Source organism: Eulemur rufifrons, chromosome 7 (assembly GCF_041146395.1).
Source record: "Eulemur rufifrons isolate Redbay chromosome 7, OSU_ERuf_1, whole genome shotgun sequence".
Lineage (NCBI taxonomy): Eukaryota > Metazoa > Chordata > Mammalia > Primates > Lemuridae > Eulemur > Eulemur rufifrons.
This window is the reverse complement of record NC_090989.1, coordinates 1434737-1461724: the sequence shown is the minus strand read 5'-3', so window position 1 is coordinate 1461724 and position 26988 is coordinate 1434737. Positions and strand designations below refer to the sequence as shown.

General features: G+C 62.1%; 1 protein-coding gene across 1 annotated transcript; it reads right to left on the bottom strand.

Annotated features, from left to right (window-relative positions):
• Positions 1–7133: 7133 nt before the first annotated feature.
• Positions 7134–23921, bottom strand: POFUT2 (protein O-fucosyltransferase 2). Its single transcript, XM_069474900.1, has 9 exons — positions 23767–23921; positions 19946–20196; positions 17597–17741; positions 16805–16915; positions 12394–12460; positions 11016–11141; positions 9853–10033; positions 9508–9631; positions 7134–8552 (listed from the first exon to the last, which is right to left on the bottom strand). The coding sequence occupies exons 1-9, from the start codon at positions 23895–23897 to the stop codon at positions 8399–8401; spliced, it is 1290 nt and encodes a 429-aa protein (XP_069331001.1). The 5' UTR covers positions 23898–23921; the 3' UTR covers positions 7134–8398.
• Positions 23922–26988: the final 3067 nt, after the last annotated feature.

The window sequence follows — 26988 nt, the reverse complement described above, 5'->3', positions numbered from 1 at the left end:
TGGTCCACAGGTGCACAGGGTCCAGGGCACAAGTGGGTCACCGTGGGGTCAGCACAAATCTCACGGGCCTCCTGGTCCCTGGCTGTGCTGTGGCGAGGCCAACAGCCCTGGGCCTCGGGGCGCCAGCTGCTCTTCCCGCCCCGCCCTGTCCCCTCAGCACAGCCGGGCGCCGGGGCTGCTCCTTCCTCTGTGCCCCGTGCCGCTCCCGCCCCCCCCCCCCCCCGTCTTTCTTTCTCAGGAAAGTAAATAAACTTCGTTCTTCCCTCTTTCCTAAATTCTGCGCGAGAATTCTTTCTCCAGCCCTCCGCAAGCCCAGTGAGTTTCTGAGCTAACAGCTGTGAAATCACGTCTCGCAGGTGGAGTCTGGAGTCCTCTGAGGCGTTTGGGGCGGGTTTTGCCAGAAGCTTTGTGTTTGCTCTGCCAAGACCTGGGGCGACCCGTGTGGGGGTACATTGTGGGGGATGGGGGTGCTTCACACCTCGGACCCACTTGAGGACAGCTTGTGGTTAGAAATCCTCAGAGGAGACCACTCACCCTGCCCGGAGCTCGGGCTTGTGCACGGCTCGCCACTTCCGTGGCCAGTGGGTTTCCCGGTTCTCTGTCGAGGGCCCCTGGGGGCCTCCCGGCTTCTGTTCTGACCTCCTGCTGGCACAGGCACCCTTGGCCCGGGGTCCTGCCCGCACGGATGGCGCTCGGCTGCGGACTCAGCTCCTCCGCGGTCTCGGCCCGTGGGGACCTCCCTTTCCTCCTCCTCGGAGCAGCCCGCGGGGTTTCAACACGGCTTCACTGGGCGGTTGCCGGTGTTGGGAGTTGTGGGTTGGGAGGCCTGTCCCGCGTTGCTCCTGGCCTGACGCTTCAGTCCCCAAACTCCATCGAGGCTGCTCCAAGTTCCCCTCCGCCCAGCGTCCCGGGTGCTCGGCCAGTGGCCCTGCCGTCCTCCCAGCCGCTGGGTGGCCGTGTGCGCTGCTGGCGTCTCCTGGCTGCTTCTCCCGGCACGCGGCCCTGGCGCTGGGTGCTCCTTCGCCTCCTTCTCCAGGGGGCCCAGGGCCTGGAAGGGCCATGGCACGTCCCCCCACGCCCAGCCCAGCCCAGCAGGCCACACGAGGCTCGACACCGTGGCGCTTGGCCTGCTCACCCCGTCCTGTGGGAAGCAGCCGTTTCCGGGCCCTTCTCTGAGCCCAGCCTGCCTTGGTGCTTCGCCCGGGGGTGGACGCGGGAGCTGGGCTGTGCGTGGCCTGTCCAGGCGGGGTGGGTGCTGGCGGCGGTGCCCGAGGGTCGAGCCCGTGTGTCCCCTCCACCGAGCCCTCAGGCTCTGCAGCCCAGGCCGGGGCGGCGCGGCCCAGGGCACGGAGCAGCCCTGGTGGGTCCTGAAAAGGCCTCCGAATGGGAGCAGGGGGTCCCACCCGGCACGGCTGTGTCTGCAGCAGCCGCCGCCATTAGGCGGCTAACCGGGCAGCGCCGGGTAATGGGCCGGCGGCCTGGGAACAGATGGCGCCGGCAGAAAGATGTGACTCTACGGCCGTCCCCACAGTGTGCTTCCTGACCACGCGTCCCCGTCCCCTGTGACGTCCAAACCAGGTCACTGAATCCCCGAGCTGCGTCGGCCGACTTTGGAAGGAGCAGGGCCTGGGTCCAGCTGGCCCCTCCCCGAGGCCCCAACATGGGGGCCCTGGAGCCACCTCCCTCCGTCCCCTGTGGGGTGGTGGCCTCCTCTGCACCCCGTGTTCTCCGGCACACGCCCCACATCCCGCCCAAATGCTGCCCCGCCTGTGACCTGCTCCTGGCACCCCGGCCAGGGCCGGGCAGGCTGGGGTCTGCCCTCGGCTGTGACGAGCAGGGACACGGATCCACCCCAGCTGCCCTGGGCCAGCCCCGGAGCCTCGTCTCCGCGAGGAGGGAGTGGGGCCTGTACACCAGGGGGCGTCAGGGCTGAGCTGGGAGCCCGCAAATTCGTACGTTGAAGTCCTCACCCCCAAGGCCTCAGAATGTGACCGCTTGGAGATGGGGAAAGTCAGGTAAAATGAGGTTGTTAGGGTGGGCCCTGATCCAACGGGACCGGTGTCCCTATAAGAACAGGACAGGGACACACACAGAGGGATGATCATGTGTGGGCACAGAAGACACACTGTCTACACGCCAAGGAGCGAGGCCCCGGAGGAACCAGCCCTGCCGCTCCCTGACCTTGGACCTCCCGCCTCCCGGACACGAGAGAGTCAGCGTCCGCGGTTGACGCCGCCCGGCTGCGGTGCTTTGATCTCACTGCCGAGCCGACTCCCTCGGTCTTTGTCCTTCTGAGTCTGGTCACTCTGTGCGCTCGTGGGGACCTGTCTTGGTTCTGTGACTGAGCACACCCGGCCCCAGCCCCGCCAGACTCCTGTGTGCACGGCGGGCTCCCGGACAGGGCGGGAGACATGCGGGGGCCGTGGACGTGCCCACCAGGAGCTCACGCTGGCCCTGAGAGCGCAGAGGGGCCCGCTCTGCAGGGAGGGGTTCTGGGGACAGGGGGACTCGGGCTTGAATCCTCGGAGAGGTGTGGAACCAAAGTCCCAGCTGGGCTCCTCGTTTTGCAGCCCAGGCTGTCCCAGTTAGCTACTGCTTCGGAGCAAATCGCCCTCAAACCTAATGCTTCAGCAGCAACCATCATTTACTTCCCCTGCGCGGTTCCTAAGGTCAAGATTCCTGGGGGTCTGGGCTGAGGGTTCCGCTTGGAAAACACAATCCGCATCCTGAGGCCCTGCCCGGGCACAGGAGCACCTCCCACCTGGCCGGGAACTGGAAGGTGAGCGACGGGGGCGGTGCGGGCAGGGCTGGGGGGCGGGAGCAGGGGGGCCAAGAACGGGGCCTCTTGGGCTCCATCCTCAAGTCCTGCCCACAGGGCCTCCGTCCCCTCCCCCCCAGTGCCGGGCCACCGGCTGCATCGCTTCCTGTTGTCACCAGGGTCACCATCCTGCAGTGCTTCTAGACATGTCTGCTGTGCCTGTGGGCCCCTCTGCCCTGCACGAGAGGTCGCGGTGGTCCAGTGACCCAGCCGGGGCCCGAGGCCCTCGATGCCCAGCTCAGCACTCTGGTCCCCCTCTCTGGCCCCCAGAAGTCCCCCTGAGCCACAGATGCAGCAGGAACACTGCTTTCTGCTCTTCTGCAGGGGCCTGAAGCACTGAAATTCACACCACTGAAAGTAAAATTAGCCTTATGTGTGACATTCATGCAAGAAGTGACAAGAACACACAGATGTAGCCACAGCAGCCTCACGGGAGTGCAAGGCTGGCTCTTGGGGTCTCGTCTCTCTGCAGGACTGCTGTGTACAGTTATTCAGGTTGTGCACTGCACAAGGGAGCTCCGCTGGAGGTCCAGGGGGCAGAGGTGGGACAGGAGGAGGGCGCCCTGCTCCCAGGCGAGAGGGCTCCCACCCCAGCCCCGCCATCAAGTCACAGTGATCTGCAGAGTTACGTGTGGCCAGTGCTGCCACCAACCACAGCCTCTTTTCTTCCTTTGTGTTATTTATTGCACTACGCACATTATAATCACATTAACAGACGTGAAAATGAAAGAAAAACAGTGTCACCTATGATCTTACTGTCCCAATAGATTAGATTCTCCTTTCCATTGCTGCTCGGAGAGCCTGCACTTTCGCTCTGACACACTCGGTCTGGAGACATTATATCCCCGTTATAGCTTAGTAAGACTCACTCGCCCTGTTGCTCCCGCCTCGCTGCACAACCTCAGAATCACAAGTTGATGGCCTGGAGCAGCCACTAAGCAGAGGCGTCACAACTTGCGCACGTGTTCTGACCTCAGCCTCTTTTCTAGGCTCTAGAACCAAAGCCAGTGTGGTTCGTGCTGGAGCGACTGATCTTATTTCTCAGTTTCCTCAAGTGCAAAAGCAAAGGAAGGGACCCCCGGCCCACTCGGCGGCCTGAGGGGAAGGTGGGGGCGGCTGGCCGAGGCCGGGGGTTCCTGGGCGAAGGTCAGTGCCCAGAGTCTGCCTGCGGGGAGGGTTCCGAGAGTTGGGTTTCCAGGGAAACGGCGTCACTGTTTTACACGCTGAGTCCTGCACTGTGGACTACTGGTTCTTCAAAAAATTTAAGAAGCACCTTTTTTTGGTGGCGATTTCTATTCCATAGTTCTAAAGTTTTCCCATAAGGTTGAGGAGGAGAGTTGGCTGCTGCAGAGGGCTGGGGGTGGGGAAACGTCCTGAAGTGCTCGCAGGGTTGTGCCCACGTTGCCTGTCGAATCCTAGGTGTTTCCCACCCTGACTCCCACCCTAACGCCCGGGAATGCCAGGCAGGGCTGAGGAAGACCCAGAAGTCCCATCCCACCCGGCTTTGTTGTGGAAGGGGCACGGCCAGGGCGGCCAGGCGGGCACGGCCAGGGTGGCCAGGCGGGCACAGCCAGGCGGGCACGGCCAGGCGGACGAGGGGCTGCGACCCGGACCCCAGCCCTGGGCCGTGCAGGGCAGCACAGGAGGGCGCAGCAGATGGGGACTCGCCACCACGCGCCCCGGGCAGAGGAGGATGTTTGCGTACCCGCAGTTCAGACCTTTCTCGGGCGCCCCCGCCCCCAGCAGGAACCCTCTGGAATCTACTCCCGGGAGCTGCCTGCTCCTCACAGCCAGCCGGAGACCAGGGAGGCTTCCGGAGAATCACAGACCTCTCAAGGTGCGGTGCAGGGTCCTTAGAACGTTCTGGAGGGTGGCGATGATTTCAGCTGGGCACCTTCCCGGATGCTTTCCTGTGACAGAGCTGGAGGTGGTGGGTCCCCCGGGGCAGGGAGGTCGGGGGTGACAGCAGTGACCTCCCCTGACCGCCCCTCTCCCTTACCTGCCACTGTCACCTGGGGTGTCACGCTGGGATCTGTCGGTGCGCCTTGCCCCGGAATGTGAACATGGAGACATTATCAGATGGAGCCAGGCCGTCCCTGGGGATGAGGACAGGGACAGACACAAGGGGCATTCACTCAGGACCTTGGGGACATGCAGAGCTGAGGGGCCAGGCCAGCGCCCTGGGCATGGTGACACTGGGGGAGGGCTGGAGGCCAGAAGTGGTGCGGCCACTAGTCCTGTGGTTTGGAGCATGAAGCCACTGGGCTGTGTCCCCGTCCAGGGTCCCTTGGCCACATACCGGGGAGCTGGGGCCTCTGGGGCCTCCTCAGAAACCGCTGAGACCCGTGGTGCTGTTGCAGGCTCCGTAAGGCCGACTGTTTGCGGGTGAGCAGCTGCCACCACGCACAGTCTGCACACACCGGTCCGTGGTCTGTTCCCTCCAGGTCCAGCTACGTCACACAGACCCCTGCTCTACCCTGTGGCGAGGATGCCCTTGCTCACTTGCTCATGACCAACGCACCAGGGCCGGCCCACTTCTCACGCACGGCCCTTGGTGGGTGGGCAGTCAGGCCACAGCCACGGCTGTCTCCCGTGGAGCCTCGGCTGCAGGAGGGTGGCACACACCCCGCACACACCTTCTTTCTTAGTTAACAGCATTGAAAGTGAACAGTGCAAAGGCAGATTGGAGATTCAGATGGGCTCTACCGCAGGTGCTTAGTGCACCCTGCACAGCTGGCTTGCGGAAGACCCGCGCACTTCCAACTGGCTCTGCCCCAGGAGGACGTGCAGGACGGGGGGAGGGATGAGCCCCGGGACAGCCCATGGGTGGACGGCCTGCGTGCGTCTGTGCCCGGCCTGCGGTGACAAGGCCCGGTCTCGCCCCGCGAGTTGGCTGAGTGTCTCCCGCATCGCACCAGAGCGAAACGGGCCAGCAGGCCGCGGTACACACCGAGTCTCGCACAGAGACCTTGACCGAGGGCGCAGCCTCGGGGCGCCGTGTCCAACCCTGGAACCCTGCGCTGTGGGCTCCACACGACCACCGACACCGCTGTTCAAGACACTACGATTTTTGTCCAATCCACGTTGCAAACGCTCTGTCTTCCCAGTAAAAAGACCATTAACTTTAAAAGGGGGGCTGCACTCCCCCCCCCCCCGCCAGCAGCCGAGACGACCCCTCAGGACCATCCTGGACGCCGGGCTCCCTTCCTCGCGTTCAGGCCCGGCAGCACCTCCCAGGGACGCAGCGGGCGCCCTGGTCCTTTTGTTAGATGTGGCCTAACGCTGCCTCCACACTTCGGGTCCCTAACTAGAGGACCACGCGGTAACTCAGCGCGGAAACAAACTGCAACCTTGTAACAAGTAGCTGAGCCTCAGCCAATCACAGGCTGCCAACTGATCAGACCACGCCCACATAAGGCAGCTGTGGCCAATCACCTGCCCTCCCCCACGGCGCTGGGCGGGGCTCGCTGTGCTCAAGTAAACTCTGTGACAGTTACTTTGTCTCAAGTTTTCCTTGTAACACTCCTGACCATCACGGCGCACCTGGGCCATGGCGAGAGGCTCCTCGGGGGCCTCCGGCTTCCAGGCTGTTCCCCACACGGCGGCCACAGCATGTCCTGGTCTGCTCCACCCCATGAGCCCCGGGGCACGTGGTTCCGCGTCCCGTCCTCCATCCCTCTGCCGCACCAGCTCCGCTCCGCGGTGGGCACAGGCGGGCACCCTCGGGGCCCTGCAGCGCGGTTCCCAGTGCCGCCAGCCTCCCCTCCCGCAGCGCTTGCCGCCACCCAACTCGCCATGTTCTTTCCCGGCTGGTCTGTCCTCCCGGTGACGGAGACCCGCACAGGCCAGGACGCCGTCTCCTCAGCGCTAACGAGACCAGCGGTTTCCAGTTTTCTTCCACAGGATTCTTCCCCCAAACAGCCCCCCGGGCAGGCAGTGTGGCCAGCAGAGCAGAGGGGGGCTGCTGTGAGGGTGACAGGGCCTGGCTGGTCCCCTTGCGAGCAGGCCCAAATGACATCAGGGCCCAGGGGCTCTGGGAGAAAGTAGTGTCCCGACACAGACGGCCACACCACAGCACTCGGGCCAGCAGGGCAGCCCCACACTGTCCCTCACGTCTGTCCCCATCCGCCTTCCGGGAAGCCTGAGGGATCTCCCACGTCCCACGCCACCCCCGTGTGGCGGGAACGAGACCACGCTCAGGGCTACCAGCCACCACAAAGCAGTATTTTCCCTGGAAAGGGGGGCTCAGGGTTATAGCTCCCGGCCTGAAGAAAATTCAATGGTATGAAAAAGGCAGTTTCTAGAATTCCAGCTTTGTAGAAAATTTTATTAATAACAACATTTGAGCGTACAAATGGGAAAAGAATAAATATGTCATCATTTACCCTGTGCAGCCTTGGGAGGCGCCCCAGGACCCTGCTGCACCTTCAGGGTCAGCTGTAAAAGCCCAGGAAGGAGGTGTGGGAAGCCGCGTCCGAGACTGGCCAGGCTCCGAGAGGAAGAGCTGCGTCCTCGCCGACCGGCCTCTGTCACACGAGTGTCCGTGTCACTGTGCCTCCAGCAGATGCAGGACGTGGGTGCCCAGTGTCACATGACACAGTGGTGGGAAGTCACGCAGGGCGAGGGGCCAGGGGTGGCAGGGGACCTGACCCTGTGTCCCACCGGGCTGCTCCCTGCTCTGATTCTGTCCCAGCGTCCCCTCCTCGCAGGGCCCGCGGTGGCAGCGCGAGCACCTAGAAAGGGTTTCTGTGAAGTGGGCACAAGGAGCCCCTGACGGAGCAGCTCGCCTTAGATGAGCCTTCTGAGGCAGTGTGACCGCCACTCCTCCCTTCTGTGTCCCCACGGGGAGCGACAGGTCTGCTGGCCCCGCGTGTCCGCACTGCGTGAGCACGGAGCAGCCCGCCAGGCCCGGCGTGAGCACAGAGCCCAGTTTCCCAGACAGCCGCTGTTTCCCTGGAGACCCCGGCGAGGCACCTGCTGGCGCTGCGGCGTGGGAGGACCGCAACAGGCACCAGGGAGCCCCGCGGGCCGCGGGCCAGTTCTCCTTCCGCCCACCCCGAGAGGGAACACGCTCGCGCCTGGCCTCCCATGCGGCCTCCCACCGGGCGGAAGGGCAGGGGCGGGCGGAAGGACCTTCCCCAGCGGCTCCCGCAGACGTCTGTGACAATTAGCCGACAGGTGCAGAACGGCGCCAGCTCCAGGGACACGTGAGCCCCCAGCCGCCCTCGACCCGCTTGGAATACGCAGGGAAGGCAGGTGGGTGGAAAGGCCCCAGGACGGGGTCTGACAAACACCCCGTATTTCTGGATCAGCACACGGCCTTGTTTGCACCTGGGACGCAGCTGCGCAGAGCCTGGCTGAGCACAGCCACCGCCCCCGCCCCCGCCCCCGCCACCGCCCCGGAAGGCGGCACAGCCCTCCACACGCAGGCGAGGGCGCAGCTCTGGACACGTCGGGGCCTCCTCTAGGCTGGGACCCTGCGCAAGGACAGTCCTGTCTGCCGAGCCCGACCAGGGCGCACAGAGCAGCCCCCGCAGCAGGGCCTGCGTCCGTCCACGTGTCACACGGCGCAGGACAGCATCAGTACGTGATCTTCCAGTGCGTGGGCTGCTCACACGCCTTCTCCTGGTCGCCACAGAACCTGTTGTACGTGGTCTTGGGGTCCAAGCCCAGGATTTCTCTTTCCTCGTGAATCCGAAAAGAAAACGTTGAGACTGAGGTGCCGATGAAAACCCTGCGGAGGATCACAGGCGGGCGGTCCCGAGTCACGCAGAAGCCACCGATCCGTCCAGCGAGCGAGCCGTCACACGCGCCCGCCAGACACCGTCTGTCTGGCCTGCCCCTTCCGCGGGGCCCGTGACGTCTGCGTCCCGTGGGGCTCTGCCTGGCACGTGTCCCACCCCCGCCCACGGCACAGGGAGCCCCCGCACCCCCCACCCGCCACGGGCCGCCTGCTGCCAAGTGTCAGACCAGGCATGACCCCGAGAAGCTGCCGAGTAGGAGGAGCCCTCACTCTGGGAAAGGGCGTCACTCGGGGCCTCTGTGGGTTTTTTGTCCCTAGAACAAAAAAATGTCACCGGACACGTGACGGGGCACAGCTGGGGAAGCTGTGCTGGTCACGCAGGCACACACGGTGCCGCTGACCCTGGCACACGAGGTGTGTGGGGGTCTGAAAGCTCTGAAACCAAAGGGAAGATCATTCACTCTACTTCCACTTCCCATTGTGCTCAAAATGTCTCGACCCAGTCCCAACCGCGGCCTCCTGTGCGGACGGGTCTCTGGAGCAGCCTCCCCAGGGACAGCCCCCAACAGCCAGGGCACACGGGCCCCTTTTACACGGATGTTTAGGACGCTCCGTGGATAGTGTCCAACACGACACACACGCCCACGGCCGTGGGTCAAACCCAGGGTCCCGCTAACTCCCAGGGCAGGGTGGGCGGCAGAAACTGAGCATGGCGGGAAAGGCGAGATAGAAGGAGCCCTCCGGGCGAAGCCACGGCAGCGTGCCACGGAGGAAGCCCCTGGACGAGGACCCGCCCAAGGGAACACCGAGCTATTTAGCTGAAACAGGGAAGAACACAGGGGCGTGGTCCACGTGTACACACCGGCTGCCACCTGCTCTGACTGCGTCCGGAGACGCAAGACCCCCGAGAACCCCCGCTCCCAGCAGGCACGGCGAGGCCGCGCACCTGGCGTGGGCGCAGATCCACTGGTCGATGATCGCCACGCCTCCGTCTTTGTAGAGCTCCAGCTCTTCCCAGGTGGGTTCGAACCTCACCATTTCGGGCAACAGTTTTTTCAGCTCTTCATGTTCTGCAAAACAGGAGGAGAGGCCGTCTGAAGCGGGACCCTCGGGCACAGGTGGGCACGCCACGCACACTCCCGCCTGCCAGTGCTCCGGAACCCGCTGGAAAGGCGGAGACGCAGCTCAGCCTCGCCCTCCTGGGAACCCCGGCTGACGATACGCCTGGGTCGGCAGAATGGCCAGGGGTCAGAAAAGCCACGAAAGAAAGTCACCTGTCCAGGCTCCATACCCTTCCTGATGGCGTCGGTGGCCACAAACACCGTGTGGAGCTGGTGAGCCGCCATCAGCCTGCGGATGGTCCTCACGGCCCCCTCCAGGCTGGGCACGTCCTCTCTGTGCCCCCAGATGAAGTCCTTCCTTCTCAGGTGCACGCCGAGGTACGGGCCGCCGCGCGAGGAGCCCAGCTTGACCTGCAAGAACCGCAAGGACACGCTGGCACCACCAGGCCTGCCGGGAGCCGGGCGGGCGGCGCTCGCCCTGGGCCTGGGGACACGGGACACGGAGTGGACACGCATTTGCACACGGCAGCCTCACGGGGGTCACCTCGAGGTCTGACTGGGGGACCTGTCTTTTTAAGAAGACCACAAAGTGATTAATTTTCACAGACTCTTTTATCTGAGTAAAATAGAAGTAGTAAAATTAAAACATTTTTTAAAATAATTAGGCCTGGAAAAAACACAAATGGAATAAAAGTGAAAAATCTACTTAATATTTTTCCCAGGAAGCACTGTGGAAGCTACTGGGTCACTGCCTGGCGGTGCCCTCACCCCTGGCCCGCGGGGACCGTGTCCTCGCTGCGGAACGCTTCGCTATTGGAAACAAGGCCAAAGGGAGATAAGGAAAATGCTCAAAAATAATGCAAATTTGAAAAAGCAATGTACTGTTTGTTGAAATTACATTATAGGAAAACCTAAACTTTCTGGAAAAATTTAAAATACACACGTAAAATAACAAAGCAACAACACGAGACCAAAGCGGTATCGGTGCTTTTGGGTGAGTCTGGGGACTGTTGCTTTTCTCTTTGTTGCTCACGTGTTACACGGGAAAACACGCCATGTGACTGTGGCCCCACCTTTTGCTCCCTGCTTTCACGCTCTCTGCCTCACTCTACCAACCGCCTTCAAGGCTGGACCTGCAGTGACCCCCCCGTCTCGGCAGAGAGAAAACCGCGCTGCGCAACTGCCTGATTCGCACCAAGACGAGGGACCCGCGGGGTCCGCAGCGCCAGGCCGACCCGACTTCAGGTCATTGCGGTGATTCAGGTCCCAGAAAGCATCCCTGAGGGACAGGCGTGCCAACCCTCGTTCTCACTTTTTAAATTGAACAGCTAAGTTCTGGGGCCTCTAGAGAGAATTTACGTTTTCTCTGATTAGCGAGAGAGAGAGAAACTACCTTCATCTTGGTCCAGTCCTCCTGGAAGGGGATCTTGTCCGCCAGGTCCGTGGAGTTCAGATACCTGCTCCGGAACTCGTCACCCACCACCCGCAGGTGCCGGGCGAACACCATGCTCCGGCGCGTCTGGGGACGGACGGCAGTACTGAGCACCACCCTCGGGGACAGGGGACAGCCCGCGGTGGGGACTCGCCCACCTGCCCGCCAGAGCCCCTCCAGCCTCCCCGAGCCGGGTTCCTCTTACACTTTGGCTGTCCACCCCCGCCCCAGCCGCCACAGTCCCCGAGACACCTGCCTCGCTGGCGTCGCCTGAGCGCCTACGCGGCAGAGGCTCCGCATGAAGCCCAGCCCGGCTGAGCCCGGGGACTGGACGCTGCCGGCCGCCTGCGGGGCTCCTGGGCAGCTCGTTCTCCCTGGCTTCTCCCTGCCTCGGACTCAGGCCTTGCTCAGCGAAGGCTTTTGTTTCTGCCGAACTGCCGTGGTCTGCACTGCACACGCCCCGCTTGAGCAAGGCCCGTGTCTCCAGACCGGACGCCCGCTGTGTAAGCCGTCCCCACCGTGGGAACATCACCAGGACACGCGGCTGTGACGGGGCAGAAGCTGCTTTTCCTGACCTCTCCTGCCACTGCTCACGGTGACTGTGCCGCCATCAGGGAACCCAGGGCTGGGTTTTCCCACCAAAGCAGAAATCCCTTCCAGTGTTAACACACCGACGGCCACGCTGGAAAAAACTTCTCCTGGGGCCACGGGGTTTTATTACGAAAATAGAATAAAAACTTCAAAAATAAAATGATCGTTTCTAATTTAATGAAAAACAAAATTTATTGACTTCTATTTATTTAATCCACGTTTTAGGAATTAATTTATCACATCAACAAGATTTTCATAAACCACCTGCAGGGTTTTGCCCAGGTTTTGCTTCACAAGGCCCCGGGCTCAAACCTAGCGTGAGTTAAATACAACTCGCATGGCAGTTAATGTGTTAAAGACTCACTGCAGAAAACGTTCCCACCTTTCAAAACCAAAGAGAAGCAAGAGGGCTCCAAGTTCTGGCTACGGAGCCAGCCGATGCCTCGGGGGCCGCCCTGCCCCGGAGCCAAGGGCCACCGCCTTGGAGTCCTCGGAGGCAGAGTGCCACAGCCCAGGGGGCCCCTGAGGCCTGGCCCCCGCACTCGCCCCGGCCCCCCGCGCTCCCCCTGGCCCCCGCACTCGCCCTGGCCGGAGCGAGCCGCGGCAGCCTCTTTGCTGGGCGGGCAGGCAGTTCACTGTTGGTTCCCCAGATCCACGGCTTCCAAGAGCCTCAGGATTTTAATCAGCCAGGTCAAGAAAAAGAGCTGTAGCTGCGTGACGTCTAGAAAACTCCACAGGAAATACTCACGTCCCAGTACTCCTTTCCCCCGTAGTGGTCGTGGAGCAGGTTTTCGGCCCTGTCTAGCATCACAGACCTGTGTACAGAGAAGGGAAACGAGGAGTCAACGACCGTAGCGTTCAGAGCGGTTCCACTCACTCTGCCCCGGCCAGGGAAACACCGGAGACGAGGCTCTGACGGACCCTAAGCAGGTGCGTCTGGGCAGATCGGGGCCGAGACTCCGAGCGGCGGCTGCCCGGCCTCCAGCCACGGTCCTGTGGTGTCAGTCCCTGCGACCAACCTCAAATAGGACACCAGAGAAAGAGATCTCCAAACACAACGGATTTATCTGGGAGCAAGAGAGCAGGACTGTAACCCGGGACGCACAGCAGGGCAAGCCGCGGGGCCACGCGAGGGCGGCTCTCGTGTGGCACAGAGAAGGCCACGAGCTGCCTGGACACAGCAGTTGGTTCCGGGGGCTCAAAGCGGGAGCTGCCGTCGGTTTGCGGGAGGAGACGCCATGCTGGGCGCGAGTTCTTTCCAGAGCGTCTTATCTGAACCGCTCCAGTCCTCAACAACGTCTGGGGACACACCGGCGACACACCAGGCCACAGAAATATGCACACGTGTGGAACGTAGGTAGGGAGGGTGTGGAGGAACCTCTTGCCGGGCTACTCTAGAAACCCTCGCGACGGTTCTCAGACATGCACGCGGGAGCCTCGTCCGCGGTGCCGTCCCCGCTCCGGCCGAGGGTCTGACGGGGGCGTCGCATCCTGGTGCCTGTGGCTCTCTCACTACGTGATTCCAACACGTATGAAGGGTCTCTCCTATTCTAGCCACGGAATCAGCAGTCACCAAACTCACCTGTGACTAGCTATGCCAAACAAAAAAAAAAAAGAAATAAAGAAAAAGAAAATGGACAATAGACAAAACAAAATTAGCAAACAGAACCTGGCAGTGTATAACCAGGCAGCGTATTGAAAGAGTAACACTCACAACAACGGAATTCACTCCAGGAGGGCAGAGGTGGCTCAAGAGCAGGGGCCTCTTGCTGAACACACTGCAGTCAAGGAGCAAAGCCACAGAGCGACACACACCAGCCAAAGGCACAACGTCAGAGCCACTGCCCGAGTAAGACAGGGACCAGGAGCTCCCTCTGACAGGACAGCCCGTCCCCCGCGAGGGCGGCGCAGACACTGGCTGTCGGGACTGGGGGACCTGAGAAGGGCGGCTCAGGGCACACAGCACCTCTGCTCTTGACACAAAGGTTAGTGGCTCAAAGAGTTAAATGTGAAAACTGAAAAACTATAAAGTAGAACATGGCCAGGCGAGGTGGCTCACACCTGTGATCCCAGCACAGTGAGAGGCCCAGGCAGGAGGATTGCTTGAGGCCAGGAGTTTGAGACCAGCCTGGGCAACATAGCAAGACCCCACCTCTACAAAAAATAGAAAAATCAGCCAGGCGTGGTGGCACCTGTAGTCCCAGTTACTTGGGAGACTGAGGCAGGAGGATCACTTGAGCCCAGGAGTTTGAGGTTGCAGTGAGCTGTGATGATGCCACTGCACTCCAGCCTGGGCAACAGAGCAAGACCCTGTCTCAAAAAATAAAGAAATTAAAAAAGTAAAGAACACAAAAAGAATTTTTAAGAACACTGGGACAGTGAAGGTTGGGATAAGAAAACCCAGAAACCTTTAAGAAATAGAGTGATAAATTTGATTATATAAAAATTTTAAATTTCTACAGAGAAAAAATGGGTAAAAGATTTAAACTAGTGCTTTATAAAATAACATTTTTTTCAAAAGGCCATTAAAATGTAATCTTACTCTGAAATCAAAGAAACACAATCTAACAGCCCAGGGACTGTACTCTTATCAGATCTGAGGACTGAAGCTCTCTGCCCTGGTGGCTGGCTGGGGACCAGCCTTGTGTGGTCACTGTGGGCCACACCCCCGTGACCACCACTGAGAGCTCACCTGCCACCCAGTGGTTTTTGTTCTGGGTGTAATCCTGCATTCTTACTGCCCCGTGGTTTGAGCAAAGACTTCTCCACAAAACACTTCCCATTCGGAACAGCAAAAACCTGGAACCAACAGAAGGCCACCGACCCAGGCCGGCCATGAAGTCCTCTTAGATTTGGAGAGACGGTGCCAAAGAGCAAGGTGACGCCCATGCGTCCTTAACAACACACCAATGTGTGGCTAAGTGGGAAAAAGTGCAAACAATAAAACCTCATGGAGAACACGTATATCACGTGATTCCACTTGCATTTAAAAAAGGAAGAGAGACACGTACAGGCACTGACGTGAGGATATTTCTGGAAAGAGGCGGAGTAGCGGGATATGGTGGCTCCCTCTGGCTCTGCTTCAAAACTGTTTCTTGTGAGTTTTATTACAGAATGCAGTGACGCTCTCAGGGATGTGCACTCCACCCCACACGCAGGTCAGCAAACTGCCCAAACCAACGCTCTGCAGCCCCCCCACCTGTCCCTCCCCCGTCCCCTGTCCCCCGTCCCCCTCCTATGCACGAGCCCGTCTTTGACTTGGTGCAAATGGGACCGGACGGTGTTTATGTTCTCGTTTCCTTGCTGGGCGTCGTACGCGGCTGCTGTCCGGAAACACAGAGCTGCTTGTCCACGCTCAGTGTTGAGCCCTCACTCCATCCGCCCACCGCTGCGGGACACGCGTGTTCCCAGGCTGGGGCTGCCGCGGCCGTGCCTGAGCAGGTGCCGGGTGGGCGCAGCGCGTGCCGGGTGGGCGCAGCGTGTGCCGGCAGGGCGTGGGCATCTGCCGAGCCACACATCTGCAATCCTCAGCTTCGGCCAAGCCACGCTCCCCGGCGGTTTTGCCGAGTCCTCCTGCCGGGAGCATCCTGCGGTCACTGCCCCACCCCCCGTGGCGTGCCTGCCTGCGGTCACGGCGGCGTCCTCTCCCGGAAGGTGCGGCTGCGTCTCCGGCCCACCTTCCTCCGGCTGCCGGTCCTTGGCCCCCCGGCGTCCAGGAACGTCACCTACATCGTGGACACGCTTCTTCATCCGTCACATGCGCCGCCAGGACCCCCTCCCTCTCTGTGGCCTGCCCTCAGACATTAATGGGCAGAAATTCTCTAGTTTAAAGTAACAATTCACTAATCTTTTCTTCTTGGGTGACTCCTCACAGCAAGGTCAGAGGGGGTCTCCCAACAGCTCTCGAGCCGTGTCCTCACGGCAGGTCTCTCACCGCCGAGCCGCGCGCCCCGAGCTGGGGTCTTGCCCGCCGCCCCGGCCCCGCTGCTCCAAGTCCCTCTCCGGGCTCAGCTCCGTCCTAACCCGGAACGGGAGTCCAGAAACTGACCTGCGAGATTCTACCGCACAGGCCCCAAACTAGGCAGATCTGCTTGTGAAACCAGATGTTTTAACGAAAACAACCCCGTCCTGGGACGGCATCGAAGCCAAACCTCAGCGTCGCAGCTCGACTTTTCTGGAAGTGCCGGTGGGGCTTCCCGAGCGGCAGCAGACGCTGGTCTGGGTGGGACCCACCTGCCCTCGCACACGGGCCCACTGCAGCCGAAAGGCGGCCACGGGGGTCCCGGCCCACCGGAGCCGGCGGCAGCTCCGACGTCCAGGTGACACTGCGCAAGGAGTGATCCGCAGACAGAGCCGCGGCCAGCGAGGCGCCTCCCCAGGCTCTGGAGGTCCTGCCACGTGGGCACGACAGCAAGAAAGTGGCCTCGGGGTGCAGCTGTCGCACAATCGGGCGCCGACCTGTCCAGAGTCCCCAGCGTCCCTGGGTGGGCCCTGCGGCGTCTCACTGGGGCCGCTGCCACCCAGTGGTGACAGCGAGCGGCTGCCCAGGCCCCGCACAGGCCCAGAGCCGGCCCAGGGCGGCTTCACCCACGAGGTGAGAAAATGAGCAAAACCAGGGCGGGTGGGGTGTGTGTTTACAAGCTCCCGAGGTGCCCCGGTGACAGCACGGTGGACCTGTGGCTTCGCATGGCTGTCCCCCAGCCCAGGCCCTGCCTGAGCTCCAGACCGTGTCCCTGCCGCTCCACTGCCCCTCGGCCACTGCCGGCCTCGCCCCCCTCGCCCACCGCCCCCCTCGACCACCGCGTGGGACTCCGCGGGACTGCTGGGACTCCCGTCTCCACCACGCACCACGGCAGCTTCCCCGACCGGGAGGCCCCGCGTGAGGACGGGCAGTCCTGCGAGCACACGCGAGCCCCTCCCCGCCCCGGTGCACCTGGTCCGAACCAGAGTCTCTCCTGGGCTTTTTCTGGGGTCACACGCGGCCTCCTCCGCCCCAACCCCCAGCTTCCCCAGAGGCTGCTGGCTGTGGAGGGGCCCGAGCCGGGGTGTGCGGGTGAGGGGCAGGCGGCCTCGGCAAGGACAGCGCGACGCCCACACCACGCACGGGGCACAGGCGCCCGCGGCCTGGACGGCTGCCCCGGTGGCCGGGCGGCACTCACCCAGCAGAGGTGTTTCTCAGGAGCACGGGCGCCATGATGGAGGCCGAGCCTTGGACGGACAGACAGGAAACGTTTAACCCCCTGGTTTCTTCGTAGCCCCAAAACCATCCTCTGCAAAACAAAACCCAGGTACTTGTATTAGTCTGCTCTGATTCCACACAGGCAGCAAAATGCAGATGCACACACAGAATGGCTCAATCTTGATAAAACGGCCGCTTCGTTTAAGAAAAACTTACTGATCACGTAACAGACTGTGATACTCTTGTGAAAATTTTAAAAGAAAACCATGAATCTCGACTTGATGTGACTGAAGGGCCACGACGCCGTCCTCAAGACAGTCCCGCCGCGGTGCGGGCAGGGCAGGGCGGTGGGGAGGGGACCGGGCGGAAACCGGGCGTCCCCTGCGGTGCCGGGGTCTGGCGGCAACTGCGGGGTCGCACGACTGTGTCACGTGGCCCACTGCTCGTGCTGAGGAGCCAGCGATCCGGCACTGCACGTGCAGGTGGGCAGCGTGACGGCTCCTCCACGGGGGCCCGCCGACACCAGGGCCTCCAGTGGCAGTCTGTGTCCGGGGCCAAGACTGCGTCCCCGCCCACGGGCGAGCGCGCCGACCGCGGCAGGGCAGCCACAGTGGATCTCACGCGGGTGTTTTCAAAACGCCCCCTGGTCCCTCGTCCACCAGGGGTGCTGAGGCCGCGGCACAGAGACCCACCCGCCTGCCAGGGCATCCTCAGCACCCCACGTGGCGACAGGAACGCGTGACGCGGCCCGCGGGCGCCCTGGCGGCGCTACCTGTAGTACTCGTGCTTGTCCTGGGAGTACAGCAGCTGGTCGATGCACGGCCGCGCGTCCACCTTCTCCTCCCAGCTGCCTTCCTGCCAGCCCTCCGCGTAGCTCTGCAGGACGTACACCTGGTCGATGAAGGGCCCTCCAGACTCTGAAAACGACAGAGAGCCGGCAGTGCAACAGGAACCAGAGCGCGCTCACGGCGTCGCCACGCAGCCGCTGGTACAGGTGACTTGTTTCCATTTACTCAATGCCCCCTGACTCCTGAAAAGGACTGGAGCTTTTGAAAGCAGAGAGGGACAGAGGCCTCGCACGGCTCCTCCACCCCTGCCCCTCTGCGCAGGGCCAGGGTGGGCCCCCACCCCGCCTGTGTCCCTCCAGCACCCGGGCGCTTCCCCTCAGGCCCTGCACAGGCTGCCCCTGCCTGGACCGTCCCCTCTGGCTGGCTCTGCCACCCCCTTGGTTTCTGTCCTCAAGCTCTTCGCCTTCCTGACCCCCGACTTTTTGCTTGTTAGTTTTGCTGTGTCTGCCCCACCCTGGGACGGGGCCCCAGGAGAGCAGGCGTCTGCGCCTGCACCCACTGCTCCGCCAGCTCAGGAAGGCGCCAGCTGCCGCATCCCAGGGGTCAGTGAAGATCCGCCCAGAGATGGCACGACGCGGCCTGTCACGAGTGGCCACAGCAAGTGAAACTCTGGTCTTTTTCACACTCGCTCACGACTGGGGACTCACGGCTGTGTGGCTGGTGGCTGAGGCCAGAGCCACGGGGGCGAGGGGACTGGAGACCCCGTACGCCAGGGCCCCCCGCAGCCACGTCGCAGGCGGCTTTGCTGGCTCTCTCCCGGCAGCTGCCCGAGGACGGGCACCCACTCCTTTCCCCCTCGTAGGTGAGGAATCGGCTCAGCAAGTCCCAGGCTAGTCGATGGCCGGGAGGTGTCAAACCGCTGCACCCCCCCTCAGAGGCTGGTGACACAGGGCACTATCTTCCCTGTGCTGCTCCCGGTCCTGCTCCGGCCTGAGGGACAGAGGCTGGGACGACAGCAGGGGGGAGCCCCTGCCAGTCCCAGGCACCGAGCACCCGCAGAGGCTACAGCCAGGCCGGTCTCTGGGTTCCTGTGATGTGACGTGAAGTTCAGACCAGAGGCCACTGTCGGTCAGGCCGATTCCCAGGACTCACAAGTCAACCTGCGAGTCACGTCAGGGAAGGACGCGCTGAGACGCTTTTCACACATCGCAGACTCTGCGTCTTCAGTGCGAATGAGGATGGCGGATGGTCCACCCTGGTTCTGTGCCCCCGGCACTCACAAGAGTGACTCAGACACAGAAAACATTTCCGAGTGACAAGACCTAAGGTGTAACAAGAACCCCGAGAAACCACGGCGGGGGAGCCACACCCCTCGGCAGGGAGCGAGGGTGTCTGGCCCCGATGGCCCCGAGAGTGCTGTGAGTAAGGACTCGTTAAATGCTACAAAGCAGCAGCCGAGTCCAAACTCACTCGTTCTCCCCCAAGGCCTCCCCAGCGCAGTGGAAAAGCGTCACTTGTAAATTTGCATCTTCCAAACGAAGCAACAGAAAGCTCTGAAGGCCTTTATTCTAAGAAAAGCTTTAATCCCTCTTTGAAAAATTAAAACAGAAAGATAAAGCAGCATGAAGTCAAACAAGGTGTCTTCCCTCAAGTAAGGTGGCCTTTCGGCACGGGGAGCCAAGTCCTGCTAGGACAAGGGCCAGGCCTGACCACGTGTTTAGGGTGGCTCTAGTTGCACCCTGCCTACCTACCAGGGTTTTCAGAGGCAAGAGGCACAAAGCACACCACTGCGGATCTACTTCCCCAGGAACACTGTGGAAAGATCCCTGGTAGTCTGGGACAGGCGCTACGACAGGCCCGAGGTGGGGATGCCAGGTGAGGCCAGGATGCTGGCCAGGCTCAGATGGGCTGGGTGCAGGCTCAAGCCCTGCCTGATGTCTACACTAGAAATGAGACCTGGTGCAGAGGCTCACACCTGTAATCTCAGCGCCCTGGGAGGCCAAGGCAGGAGGATCACTTGAGGCCAGGAGTTTGAGACCAGCCTGGGCAACATAGCAACACCTCATCTCTACAAAACATAGAAAAATTAGCCAGGTGTGGTGGTGCACACCTGTAGTCTCAGCTACTTGGGAGGCTGAGGTGGGAGGATCGTTTGAACACAGGAGTTTGAGGCTGTAGTGAGCTATGATGACACCACTGCACTCTAGGTTGTGCAACAGAGCAAGACCCTGTCTCTTAAAAAAAAAAAAGAGAGAGAGAAGGAAGGAAACGACTTGCCTGGCCCCAGGCAAACCACCGCCGCCCCACAGCCTGGCGCCGGCGCGCTGCCTCACCTGCGATGAACTGCTCATACTCAATGACGGGGATGTTTTTATTGAGACTCGGAAGATCAAAAAACTCGGACCAAGGAATCCGGACCTGGTGGATGTCGGGACTCTGCCAGTGGTAGAGGCGCCCCCAGGGGGGCAGGACCAGCACCCAGTCCTCCGTCTTCAGAAGGGTCTTCAGGAGAGAGGCCACACGAATGTAGACGTCCCTGCGCAGGTTGAAGCCTTCCGGGGGGTTGACGTCGTACAGCAGGTACCTGAGCAGGGAGGAGCAGGACACTGTGCCTGAGTGCCGGGGCCTCTGCGCAGAAAACCTGACCCCTCACACGCGTCAGAGCACAGCCGACTCCAGACGCTCACTGCCGTCCCAGTTTGCACAGCACAGACGGTTGCGCACCTGTGCTAAGCGGCCCGTCACCCAGTGCCCGTGAGCAGCGGATGTCTCAGCATCTTCTAACAACGAGCAATAATTCAAACTAGGACCGGAGGAATCTCAGCAACTAGAACCTGAGAATCAGTCCTCTCATGGTTCTCAAAAGTGGTTTGGTCTAAAGACCCCTTACACTAGACGATTACTGAGGACCCCAAAGGGCTGTTTTTCATGTGAGTTATATCTATTGATAATTTCTGCAAATAAAAACTAGAAGTATTCATTAATTCACTTAAAAATAAGCTCTGTACATGTTAACAAAATAACATTTTTAAATAACTATTTTTTCAAAATAAAAGTAATTAATGAGAAGAACAGCAATGTTTCTAATTTCTGCAAATCTCTTTTTGGTCCAGCGGTAGCTGGCCTCTCAACTCTGTTTCTGCATTCAGTCCGCTGCGCTATCACAGACCGACGGCCTCTGGGAAAACTCCACGGTGCACTCAGGGCAGAAGCGAAAAAGGCCAATGATGTCAGAATGGTTCTGAAACCTCCGGGATGCCTGGCCACGCTTGAAGAGCCGCTGCCCCATCCAACTCGAGACTCCTGTCTGTAAAGTACCCAGGCGAGGTCCCCCAGCCCCTATGAGAACCTGTTCCTGCTGCATCAGCTTTTTCCGCAGACTTCCACCACCACGGGCGAAACTGTGCAGTCCTGCTTTGCACCTTCAATCCCTCCCAAGACTGAGAACACCCACAGGACGGGGTCCCAAAACCATCTTTCCGTCCCCGGCACCAGCACAGGGCCTGTTTCGTACCAAGCCCCATAACTGCTGAACATCAGCAAAACCTGTTTTATCCCCGAGACTTATCTAAAGCAGTGGTCCCCAACCGTTTTGGCACCAGGGACCGTTTTCATGGAAGATAATTTTTCCACGGACGGGGTAGGGATGGTTGGGGGCTGGGGGGTGGGGATGGTTACGGGATGATTCGAGCGCATTACATTTGTTGTGCACTTTATTTTTATTATTGTCACATTGTAACACATAATGAAATAATTACACAACTCACCATAGGTTGGGGACCCCTGATCTAAGGAACATCCAACATCTGGATGGAGACTGAACGGTTCTGTGCAGATACACGAGAACCATCCAAACATTTGATTCCAGAGCTCCTCAAACCCAGGCCTGGACCTGCATCGTCGACAGGGGGTCTCCGGGGTCCTTCAGGCTGTGCCCTCCGCAGGTCCCTGCCCACTGACCCCGGCCCGGCCCACTGAGCCCTACCCCAGTCCCCGGGGGTTCACTGACCCCGGCCCGGCCCACTGAGCCCTACCCAGTCCCTGCCCACTGACCCCGGCCCGGCCCACTGAGCCCTACCCAGTCCCCATTCACTGACCCCGGCCCGGCCCACTGAGCCCTACCCAGTCCCCGTTCACTGACCCCGGCCCGGCCCACTGAGCCCTACCCCAGTTCCCATTCACTGACCCCCGCCCGGCCCACTGAGCCCTACCCCAGTCCCGGTTCACTGACCCCCGCCCGGCCCACTGAGCCCTACCCCAGTCCCTGCCCACTGACCCCGGCTCAGCCCACTGAGCCCTACCCAGTCCCCGTTCACTGACCCCGGCCCGGCCCACTGAGCCCTACCCCAGTCCCTGCCCACTGACCCCGGCCTGGCCCACTGAGCCCTACCCAGTCCCTGCCCACTGACCCCCGCCCGGCCCACTGAGCCCTACCCCAGTTCCCGTTCACTGACCCCAGCCCGGCCCACTGAGCCCTACCCAGTCCCTGCCCACTGACCCCCGCCCGGCCCACTGAGCCCTACCCCAGTTCCCGTTCACTGACCCCGGCCCGGCCCACTGAGCCCTACCCAGTCCCTGCCCACTGACCCCGGCCCGGCCCACTGAGCCCTACCCAGTCCCTGCCCACTGACCCCGGCCCGGCCCACTGAGCCCTACCCCAGTCCCTGCCCACTGACCCCCGCCCGGCCCACTGAGCCCTACCCCAGTTCCCGTTCACTGACCCCGGCCCGGCCCACTGAGCCCTACCCAGTCCCTGCCCACTGACCCCGGCCCGGCCCACTGAGCCCTACCCAGTCCCTGCCCACTGACCCCGGCCCGGCCCACTGAGCCCTACCCCAGTCCCTGCCCACTGACCCCCGCCCGGCCCACTGAGCCCTACCCCAGTTCCCGATCACTGACCCCAGCCCGGCCCACTGAGCCCTACCAGTCCCCGTTCACTGACCCCGGCCCGGCCCACTGAGCCCTACCCAGTCCCTGCCCACTGACCCCGGCCCACTGAGCCCTACCCAGTCTCTGCCCACTGACCCCGGCCCGGCCCACTGAGCCCTACCCCAGTCCCCGTTCACTGACCCCCGCCCGGCCCACTGAGCCCTACCCCAGTCCCCGTTCACTGACCCCGGCCCGGCCCACTGAGCCCTACCCCAGTCCCCGTTCACTGACCCCGGCCCGGCCCACTGAGCCCTACCCCAGTCCCCGTTCACTGACCCCGGCCCGGCCCACTGAGCCCTACCCAGTCCCCGTTCACTGACCCCGGCCCGGCCCACTGAGCCCTACACAGTCCCTGCCCACTGACCCCCGCCCGGCCCACTGAGCCCTACCCAGTCCCCGTTCACTGACCCCGGCCCGGCCCACTGAGCCCTACCCAGTCCCCGTTCACTGACCCCGGCCCGGCCCACTGAGCCCTACCCAGTCCCTGCCCACTGACCCCCGCCCGGCCCACTGAGCCCTACCCCAGTTCCCTGCCCACTGACCCCGGCCAGGCCCACTGAGCCCTACCCCAGTCCCCGTTCACTGACCCCGGCCCGGCCCACTGAGCCCTACCCAGTCCCTGCCCACTGACCCCCGCCCGGCCCACTGAGCCCTACCCCAGTTCCCTGCCCACTGACCCCGGCCAGGCCCACTGAGCCCTACCCCAGTCCCCGTTCACTGACCCCGGCCCAGCCCACTGAGCCCTACCCAGTCCCTGCCCACTGACCCCCGCCCAGCCCACTGAGCCCTACCCAGTCCCTGCCCACTGACCCCGGCCCGGCCCACTGAGCCCTACCAGTCCCCGTTCACTGACCCCGGCCCGGCCCACTGAGCCCTACCCAGTCCCTGCCCACTGACCCCGGCCCGGCCCACTGAGCCCTACCCAGTTCTCGTTCACTGACCCCGGCCCAGCCCACTGAGCCCTACCAGTCCCCGTTCACTGACCCCGGCCCGGCCCACTGAGCCCTACCCAGTCCCTGCCCACTGACCCCCGCCCTGGCCCCGGCCCCACCGCGGTCCTTGCCCACTGAATCCCGGTCCCTGCCCACTGACCCCGGTCCCTACCCACTGACCCCTGGCCCTACCCACTGACCCCCGGTCCCTGCCCAATGACCCCGGTCCCTACCCACTGACCCCCGCCTCACTCCCCGCAGTCCCACCGTGGGCGTCACGGACGCTCGTTTACCGTCTGCGGGACGCCGCCCCCGACAGGATGTCGGCTGCCGACTGGCCAGGCCAAAACTCCTCGCCCGAGGCTGAGGCCGGCGACCAGGACGCTGCCCCCAGCAGCAGGTAGACGACGCCGAGCGCCGCCATGGCCCCCAGCGGCCACGCACTTCCGGGAACTACGCCCCCCCCCCGGAAGCGCAACCCGCCCCGCCTTCGCGGAGCGCGTCACCTATAGCCATGGCAACACCGAGACGCCAGCTCCGCGCATGCATCCTGTGTCCTCTGAGGATGCGGGACCTACGCATGCGCGGAGCCCTCCGCCCACGCCGCGGCGCTGCTGCGCGTTGTCCCACGCGGTGGCGGCCGGTGACGCAAGCGCTGGCCCTGCGTCCTCATCCTGCACAGGGCGGTGGGCGCGCGCGTGCGGTCTGTGGGCGCCGGGAGGTCCGCCAGGCCCGGCGAGCTGGACGGGCTCGGAGCCTGCGGGGGCGGGGGCGGGGCCGGGACCCGGGAGGGCGGGGCCGGGACCCGGGAGGGCGGGGCTGGGACCTGGGGGGCGGGGCCGGGCCTGGGGAGAGCGGGGGCGGGGCCGGCGAGGGCGGGGCCGGGACCTGGAGGGGCGGGGCCGGGCGTGGGGATGGCGGGGCCGGGACTCGGGAGGGCGGGGCCGGGACCCGGGAGGGCGGGGACCCAGAGCAAGACGCCCCCGCGCACCTGCCCCGCGGGGAGTCCGGGCGGGCTCGGCGTGCAGTGAGCGGCAGGTCCCCGCAGCGGACCGCGGCTCCGGTCCGGAAAGGCCGCGTCTCTGAATATTAAGCGTCTGTTGTTTGCACGCGCTACTTGGGATCGTCCGGAGCGGGGTGTCCCGCAAACGGAGCCGACTCCGGGGGGCTCTGATGGCCTCTGCTCGAGTCCCCGGGGCCGCTGGCAAAGCCTGGGTCTGGCAGGGGACCCGGGGCCGCGGCATCGTTGCTGCGGTGCAGCCTCCGGACCGCGAAACCGGGCGAGCCCCTTGGAGGGTGCAGATGAGCACACACACTGGCACCAAAAAAGAGGAATATTAGTTGCTCTTCGTCTGTTAAATAAGTGAATTGCAATCAAGTTTGTAATCGAGCATCCCCAGGCCCAGGAGGCTGAGGGCGAATTCTACAGGGACGGAATGAAATGATACCCAGCCTGCCACCCAGAGCCTGGGGCAGGGGACGGTACCCTGAGGGCAAAGCCAGACCGAGACATCACAAGAAAGGAAAGCTGCAAGCCAGTATCCTCCTGAACCTAGAAGCAGATCCACGTAAAAATGAGCAGATGGGACCTATGCGCGTCTGTGCGAAGCAGAAGTTGAAATGTGTGACCCTAGTTTGCAGACTGCTGTACAGCTGCAGTCGTCCAGGCACAGTGGCGTTGGTGACAGGACAGACTCACAGCTCTGCAGAACAGATCAGAGATCCCAAAGAACCCAGGAACACACGCACCAAATGGCGCTGGAACAATTGGACACCCATTTGGAAAACAGGAATCTCAGTGGGGTGCAAAATCATGAGCCTTAAAAGAGAAGAAAGGTAAGTTCAATTTCATCAAAAAGTAGAACTTTCTGGTCTTTGAAAGGTACCGTTAAGAAAATAACACTGCAAGCCGTGGCCTGGGGGAAAACATTCAGAATGTGTCTGACGAAGGACTTGAATCCGGAATACATAAAGATCTTTTAGGATTCAGGACTTTGGTGAGAGCGGCAGACAACCCAGCACAGAAAGGAAGATGCGCACGGCCAGCCAGCACAGGGCAGGGTGCTCCGACGTCTTTAGAAATGAGAGAAATGGACGCTACAATCACAGTGGAATGCCATCATCCCCCCCTGGAAGGGTGAAATTAAAAACTTTGGCGGCAGCAAGCGTTGGTGAGGAGTGGAACAGCCGGACTCTCACACTGGTGGCAGGAACACAGATGGGGCATCCCTTTGGAAGCCACTTTGACAGTTTCTGTTCTGTCTTGGCTGAACCCGTGGCTAGAATCATCCCAAAGGTGTTGGGAGGGAGTTGCCACCAGGAAGTGCTCCCGAGTGTCCAGAGATGGGCCTGTTGGGATTCCAAAGAGAGAAGCCATTTGTTAGGGGAACTTGGGGACAGGGGCTGCAGCGCGTTGTCCTGACACAGCCAGCAAAGGATGCGCCACCCTGTCCATTCACGGTGAGGGTCGGGTGTGGAGTTTATGTGAGGGTTTAAGGAATCTGGGCCAGATCTAGTTTCTTTCAGTATTTTGGGCAACAACCTGGACTCCTTATCAATGCCTGGGGATGTTCACGCCTGCAGGGAACACGTGCAGCCTCCCGCAGTGTCCTCCTCAGGTCCCAGAAAGTGGGGGTGGGTGCATGCAGCCTCAGGGACCTCGGCGTCCCAAGGACAGGGCAAGACATTTGCCTGGGCCCTGCGTGGGCATCCCCGCCGGGAACCACAGCACTGCAGCCACGCCTGGGCCACCGCTGCAGGGACAGCCAGTCCCTGTCGGCAGGACTGTGCCCTCACGGTGTGGGCATTTCCGTGCCAGCTGACTTTGGAAGAGCAGCCGTTACTTCTGTGTGCAGATTCTGCTCTTTAAAGATTTGAGTGTAGAGATGTTCTTTCGCCCTGGAGCTGGTGATGGCCCGAACAGAAAGCAACTCACTATGCAAAGAGAGCCACGGAACACTCCAAAACCCAAAACCAGAAATCGGGCAACAAACTGAACCGGAGTGGCCACACCCCTGCCCGGCCTGGCCCGATCCCGTGGAGATCATGGGGACCCAGGGCCACCTCCCAGCGGGGCACTGCGGGCCTGTCGGCCTTCACGACTGGGTGGGCCCACGAGACCCGGACACACGGGAGGCCCCTGCTCCATCTCTAAGGGGCCAAGTCCCTTCTCAAGACCCGCCTTGCTCCAGCCCTGGGACTCTCCTGCCCATCCTGGGTGTCTTGTTTCTTCCAGGGTGAAAGAGGCCCCCCAGCGGGAAGCCATAGCAGCCCTGCTTACCCTGCCTCTCCCTCCCTCCCTCCTCCTCTTCCTCCTCCTCCTCCTCCTCCTCCCTCCCCTCTTCCCTCCCCCTGCCTCCTGCCTACACTGGCCTCCTTCAGGCTTTGGGGAGTTCTTTACTGGCCCCTGGATTACGTTCTTACCAGGAATGACCTGGGAGAGGTTTTATGAGTCTTTCCCCGGAGAGAAAAGAGTCTTTACAGGAATATCTGCAAATAGCCCCATTTTTCCCCTG

Bases quoted from the DNA above. Each gene is read 5' to 3' on its own strand.
- POFUT2 (XM_069474900.1), bottom strand. From the start codon at position 23,897: ATGGCGGCGCTCGGCGTCGTCTACCTGCTGCTGGGGGCAGCGTCCTGG. The intron at 20,197-23,766 runs GTAAACGAGCGT...CTCCCTGCTCAG, and splicing joins GGGGCGGCGTCCCGCAGACG to GTACCTGCTGTACGACGTCA. The intron at 16,916-17,596 runs GTAGCGCCGCCA...TTTGTTTTGCAG, and splicing joins GACAAGCACGAGTACTACAG to AGGATGGTTTTGGGGCTACG.